Source organism: Pollicipes pollicipes, unplaced genomic scaffold, assembly GCF_011947565.3.
Source record: "Pollicipes pollicipes isolate AB1234 unplaced genomic scaffold, Ppol_2.1 Scaffold_7231;HRSCAF=8579_pilon_pilon_pilon, whole genome shotgun sequence".
Lineage (NCBI taxonomy): Eukaryota > Metazoa > Arthropoda > Thecostraca > Pollicipedomorpha > Pollicipedidae > Pollicipes > Pollicipes pollicipes.
In genome coordinates, this window is record NW_023597034.1 from 19312840 (window position 1) to 19319718 (window position 6879).

Consider the following 6879-nt stretch of genomic DNA (forward strand, 5'->3'; position numbering starts at 1 on the left):
TTCGTGTTTATTGAAAAGAACGGAGAAGAGGGATTATCAACGGAAGGGCATCTGTCTAAAACGTGTTTGAGCAAATACCGAAGACCATGCGGTTCCTGGCATCACTGCGAAGACGTAACCCGGACACTATTAATTGTAACCGGCGTTTTGTGACATGCGAGAACGCCGTTGCTTTAAGTACGTAGCGCGTATAACCCAAGTAGCATTGCTGCCCCAGTTCGGTGCCCAAATCGTAGTCCTTGCCTCAATTCGGCATCCAAGTCGTAGTCCTGCGTACAAGCATGTTAATGGTGGCGCGCACGGGCACGTGCATCGTGCACGCCCTTACCGGCATTTGGCAGCCTAACTGGTGCGTATGAGCTCCATCCTAGGCAACTGATAACTACTGCCGAATGAAGAACACCGACCAACTGTGGAGAGCGACCCTTTCTCTCCGACGCCAAAACTACGCGCTGTGGCGGCCGTGGCTCCACCTGTGTACGCCACTGCCCACAGCCGACTCCAAAGCCCTCTCCGACGTCACCGCGTCTGTACCGTAGGGACGGCAACCACGGCCCCTCTGCTCGCCACAGGGGACGAACACAGCAAGAGCTCTGGATTAGGCTGCTGGCCACGGTTGACTCCAGGTCCTTCTCCTGCGACACCGCCGTGTTCGTCTCTCCGAGGTACCTCGCTACCAATCCTCTATCCCTCACAGCTGCCAGGGTCAATGAAGACCGGACTCGCCATTGGAGACAGGCACATACATCCGTATAGTATATTTGACAGTCACGGCGTTCGAGCTCCAGGCGTGCGACACACGCCACTTGGACCCGATCATCCTTGGCGTCTGCCCGAGGCGGCCGCGGTCCCACCCCACACCGCCACACCGCCGTACAAACACGGCGGGGATCACACAATCACTACCCGTCCCGGCCGACGGCCGGCTCAGAACTTGGGCGCCGGGTTTTTGGTGTAGTCGTGGTTAGCCGTGTTCATGAACTGCAGAAGCATAAATCGAGGTCAGCACATGGCATGAATACGTTGGACACAGAACGGCATGGCAGTATTCGGCACAAACGATACGGTCGATGAGAAATACCACCATTCCCACACCAAGGTAATGCTGTATGTCCACATCTGGTGTAAGGAGGTAGCAGACATGATGCACACCTGGCTCGTGAGCTGAGCTATCATATTTGGCAAGATACAGCAGGAACAAGGCCATAAATAAGACGTGCCGATCCCGCTAGCACACCTACGTGTTACAGCATTTTGAACGCCTTATCAAACGCGAACTTTCTGTCTTTCCGCGTCTTCCGCTACCATGCGACGACGAACAGGCGAACAAAAACAGAGCCCTGAGGTGGCCGGCGGTTAAGCGGTCGGCGGTGCCCACCTTGTACTGGTAGTTCCTGTACTCCTCCCAGGGCTCCGGGTTGGAGGTGCGCCGCCAGGAGACGTCCGGGTTCCGCGTGGCCAGCCGGATGGTGTAGAAGGTGGCCAGCGCGACGCCGAAGCCGAGGGCGCCGAACAGCGGCACCAGCTGCGACATCGGCACACCCAATCAGACTACGCAGAGACGCCGGGAGGCTCGCGGACCACACAGAGACGCCGGGAGGCCCGCGTATCACATAGAAACGCCAAGCGGCCCGCGGATCACACAGAGACGTCGAGCGGCCCGCGGATCACACAGAGACGCCACGCGGTCCGCTGGTTCATGACATCAGGAGCCCGGCAACATTCTTGCTGCTGCATTGGACACTGTTAGAGCTATCGTTCTAAACATGGGGAAGGGTTTTTTTTCTAAAAATACATTTCACAGGCATTAAAACAGTTAAATACCCAGATACTATGCCTAAATGAGTTCCCGGGTTTTAGGTCCAAGGAACTGGGAGCCATATACTGGTGAATATGTCGAATGATGAGCTTAATCAGCAATGATGACATTGCTTCCGATAATACTTTCGCCGCACATACCTACCCACCACCCATCCAATACAATGGACTCATAAAACGAAGATGGGGACCGGCAGCTTCCTGCCAGGGAAACGGCAAGCATAACGTGGCACCACTTCACCGCGTCTGAATCGCAGAGCAGACAGTGTGGACACCAAGTATGGGGACGAAGCCGATGAATGATATCGGCTAAAGCGCATCAAAATTCATTAATACATTGCGTTATCCGCCAGAGTCAGCAGAGTGACTGACTCCGACTCCTTTTGGCCGGCCTGCACGTGTCTGCCAGGCATTGTACCTGGACTGTCTCGGTAAATCGGTTAAGAGTGCCGCCTGTCTAATTGTTCGGGCTGGAACGTGCAGGGCCTCGTGTGTTGACCGGGAGGTGGAGGGCATAAATGTTTAGCTGTTTTTAAAACCAGGTAGCTGGTGGAGCGTGAGTAGCGTGACCGTGGTGGAGGGTGAGTAGCGTGATCGTGGTGGAGCATGAGTAGGTGGCCGTCTGTGGCACGTTCATTTGTATTCTTTATGTACCATTTTTCTCTGGCTGTGCGTATCCTATCCACCCTGCATTTTGGAGGGTGTATAAGACCGGTGTGTAGCCACCCGCTATTTTGGAGAGTGTATAAGTCCGATGCGTAATTACCCTCTGTTTCGGAGGTGTATTTACAGAGCCTTTCATAAATTGCAGACCCATGCATAGGCACATGTGTTTCATAGTACCGAGTATGAGACTGTGTTGTTTCAGTGTGCCATGTTTAATACTGATGTTTCATTTTATTTATAGTACTTTACATGAAATGCTGTACATGAAAAAAGTGTTTTTGTTGAATACCACCCACTGTAGTGTTATCTCTCAAAGGTAACCTAAATGAAACTGTAATGACCCGCAGCACCTGGATAACTTTGTACTCCACTATAGAAAATTTGTACTCCGCTACCAGGATTTTATAAAATTTCCAACACTGGTCTGGAAGCCCACCTCAATTGTTCCAGTTCCAGTTGGAAGTGATTCTGGCCACTTCCAAGTGTTGTGCTGCGGGGGATGACGACAAAAATGTGCTGGGAAATTCGCAGAACGCTTCCCTCCCAATGTCTGCACGACCAAGTAACTCAACGGCGCAGAGCTGTCCCCGATAAAGGACAGGACATAGCATTCCAGCAAATGCTGTGCGTGTTCTAGCCTACGCAGCGCTGAACTTCGCGCACAACCCCGACAACGTCACCCTCCATCGGCAGCTAATCCACGGGACACGAATAAGTTTGTAAGGCAGAGGCGAGAAGGAGCGAGGTGGCCTCCTCCCCCAACGTGCCACTGACCTCCGTACGAGGGCAAGATTGTCGAGGATGAGGGGAGCGGCCATGTCGGCCACCTTCCCTGCTGTTGCCTGGCAATGGGGTCGTCAAGCTACACCCATGCTGAAGCTGCCCAATGGCAAGGGATCCGCAGCGACGACAGCCGTACTGTAAACGCCCAGGAAACCAACCCCGGCTGCTCTGCCGGCGCCGACACCGTCCTCGAGCAGAAGCTGGCGCGGGGGAGCGGGAGGTCATGTAGCTGGTGACTGTGAATGCATTCAGTGGTCCTGGTGCCTTCATCAGGAACAGATGCCCACCAGCTCGAGCACTTAGCAAAGTGCCGTTCGTACACAACGCGCCCCAGTACCATCGCCTAGTTCAATGTATCCTCGACTGGCAGCAGGCCAGAGGCGACTATCACTAGCTGCTCCAACTCGCAGTGATTCTTATTGAGGAATGTTGAAGCACAGGATTCGGTTCTTTCCTCCTATCCCCTCAGCCCATCACTCTGTTGGCATATAAAGTGTTCTAATTTCACTTCTAATTCCTCACACCAAATCTTTACATTCTGTTGTCCCATTGGCAGTGTCTGAAACTTGGGTGTTTCTTGGTGTTTTTAGCCCCAAGGCATTTTGTTCTCCACAAATATACAATGGACAGAATGTAAAAAACTGCTCTCTGTGAGCGATGGAGGCAAGCTGTTCCTGCAACTTCGACAGCATCACGCGCCACACTCACGACTGAACGACGAATACTAATTGCGGGTTACAGCCGAATCTCTCTACCATATCACACATAATCTTGCCTTCCAATGCATTCAGTGCCCAGGTCTGCTGCTGCTCACCAGCGCATGTTTAAACCACCTACCGTCCAATAACGACACCAACGCGCTCATACACCGGACCCGTGCCCGCACTCGAAACAACAAGTGCCTCTGGACGGACCAGGGAGAAACACAGAGAATATCTCGTACATGGCACAATTAAATGTTTCTGGGCTGCACACAGAAATCATTGTAACACAAGAAAATTGATACAAAAGTATATGATGTCACACTTACATGTACCTCTAAATATAGGGTGAATTAATTATATATTGATAAATAAATCATTTTGTCTTTTTTATAACTAACACTTTTATTAACATTGCATTTGAAACTATCAAACATGTGTATTGTGTAGAACATATAATGGTGACGTCAAACACCATCCCAAACACTCGCTTGGGCGCACGGCAAACCACGGCTCTGCGAGTCTCCCCCTCTTGGGGAGGATTTAGCATTGGAGAGAAGGCATCTTCTCCACCAAGAAATCCGAGCTGAATACTGTGATGAAGATGCATAAAAGGGACATGGAACAAAAACATGGAATTTTTTGCTATGGATCTACCGACTGTCGCCAGGGAATCATGACATGAGTATAAAGCTAAAGCAGGGCTTCTTGTTCTCTGTTGAACATAACTTTTACTGGTGTATTTATACGATTACTTACATCTTTTGAAATCTACCTTTCACTTAAACTGGGTTTTGCCAGCCACTATTTTTTACAAAATCAATAAGATCCTGAAAAGCAATATCAAAACCAATAAATGTCATTGCCATGACATTTATGTAGCCTACCAGCCTACTGACCTTGCTTTGGAGGAGCCGTGCGAGGAGCAGTGATAGTGCAACTGGTTGGTGTAGATAAAGGCAATATATAAATTTAGCTCAGTGCCATGCACTGAGAAAAGTATTGTATCAGACACAACGTCGGTGGGTAGATGTAGTAATGCTAACTTTATGCGGCTGGTGCTCCCGTGAGGAGAAAATAATTCCTCCACCATGCTGCAATGGCCTCCGAGCCCCGATCACTCAGCAGACTTATGTCCCAGGTGAAGTTTTGCACAGAACTTCCTGGAAAGAGTGAGCAGAGAAATGTTTTATCCCAAAGAAATGGTGCAAACCACATTCTCCATGATTTTCGCCAAGTTTTTTCTCAAAGTTGGGGAGGGGGGGCTAGCATCCTATCCAGCCAAATAGGGAACTTTACTTGTTCCCAAATTGAGTACATCTAGGTCAGTAAAAGCCTAGATGGGTATAACATTGCCCAGAATCTTTCCTCTGGGTGAGAAGGATTGTACCTTGGCTGGAATGTTGATGCCCTAACTACCATGCTCAAGATGCTCCTATCTATATCGTGGCTTGCATGACATTTCAATCATAAACTTAGCATTATGTGATCTGGAGAATGATGCAGCATGTGCACATTTTATGCATCTGCTTCTACCAGCCCTCATTGGGACTGATACCTTTACAATACAATTATCAATACCAACAACTCAGCTCCATAGCTTAAAAAATACAGCAGGTGCCAGCATAGACTTAGGAAGGAAGCACCTACTTAGGAAGCTAGATAATTTAAGAATTGCAAGCAGCCAATTTCTATGGGAATCACTGAGACCTGCTAGACCATGGTTTTCACTGTCTTCTGCTGCCAAAGAATGTCCTCTAGTGTCAGCTGTGAATGCAGTGCAAATTTGCTTGGATTTTGTTCTCACTACAAGCCATGGTTTTAATATTTTTGTTCTCTCCTCCAAGCCAAAACCAAACTTCAGATACTGCCCGTCAGTGTAAAATATCTTCTTACTTGTTAGCAAACTCCTTTAAAGATACTTCAGATTTAGTAGCTATGTCAGCCAATAAACCATAGGTCTGCAACATTGGCATTTCAAAAAGCAGCAGCAAATTGCCTTGTGGCAGTGGCTAATGGCATTCATGGCCTTGAAATGACATGATAGGGTAAAATAAAAATTAAAAACATGACAGCCTTGCTGCATCTGCATCATCTAACCAGTATTCATATGTACTCTGCTACACAGTTAGAATTCCTATGTTGACAAGGTGATATAATTAACTGCTTAATTGAACCATGTTGTCTACTCTTAAAAATAATTAATGCACAGAATGTTCATGTTACATCAGGTAAAATATCTAAAATTTAGCCATTCCTGGAATGCGAAATTGTCACTACTCTAACCATCTTCTAGTACGTGCTAAAACTGTCTCCTAGCGACCACCATTTTCAGGATGGTACATATGCACCAAGCAAAATAAAACCTCACTGGCGACCCAGTAACAAAAATAGGAGCACTAAAATTGAATTCGAGGATTTCGCTAGCCAATTAAAAAACCCGGCTTGCGATTATTTCCTGTTTCGTACATGGACGGATAATAAATGTAAATGCCTCAAGAGGGGACGGCAGCTTGAACACGACACTGAACTTACAGCTGGATGCCTCTTCAAGCTGGTAGCACTCAGCCCCTGCATCTTTGACAACAATTGCAGTATCTGAACGATAAAATGTGCCAACTGGACGGTCGATCCAATGCAATGCAACGCTTTATGTGGCGTGCCCGATACACCTATCGTCACCGCTGGCTGAAGAACGCAGGCAAGAACTTGAGCAAGAGAGTTATCAGCTGATTGTGAAAACCGCCTCGATACGGCAGAAATATTTTTGAACTGAAATCTAATTTATTTTATATCATGCTTTGAGTTTTCTTTTGTGATTTACATAAAATAAAGGCCTCATGAATCTGAAAAATAGTGCTAAATTTGTACATATTCTTGAAGTTTATGGTTCTATTACTAATTAATCCTG

The 6879-nt window shown here is 48.0% G+C and overlaps 1 protein-coding gene across 1 annotated transcript; it reads right to left on the bottom strand.

The window, feature by feature from the left end:
• Positions 1-743: 743 nt before the first annotated feature.
• ND-MLRQ (NADH dehydrogenase (ubiquinone) MLRQ subunit) lies at positions 744-6685 on the bottom strand. Its single transcript, XM_037234471.1, has 3 exons — positions 6504-6685; positions 1379-1525; positions 744-981 (listed from the first exon to the last, which is right to left on the bottom strand). The coding sequence occupies exons 1-3, from the start codon at positions 6543-6545 to the stop codon at positions 928-930; spliced, it is 243 nt and encodes an 80-aa protein (XP_037090366.1). The 5' UTR covers positions 6546-6685; the 3' UTR covers positions 744-927.
• Between the last annotated feature and the right edge of the window lie 194 nt (positions 6686-6879).

What these genes read in the sequence shown, in the direction of transcription:
- ND-MLRQ (XM_037234471.1), bottom strand. Translation starts at nt 6,545, where the DNA reads ATGCAGGGGCTGAGTGCTACCAGCTTGAAGAGGCATCCAGCT. An exon ending in GCTTGAAGAGGCATCCAGCT is followed by an intron (nt 1,526 to 6,503) that starts GTAAGTTCAGTG and finishes CCGATGTCGCAG; the next exon opens with CTGGTGCCGCTGTTCGGCGC. An exon ending in ACAGGAACTACCAGTACAAG is followed by an intron (nt 982 to 1,378) that starts GTGGGCACCGCC and finishes ATGCTTCTGCAG; the next exon opens with TTCATGAACACGGCTAACCA.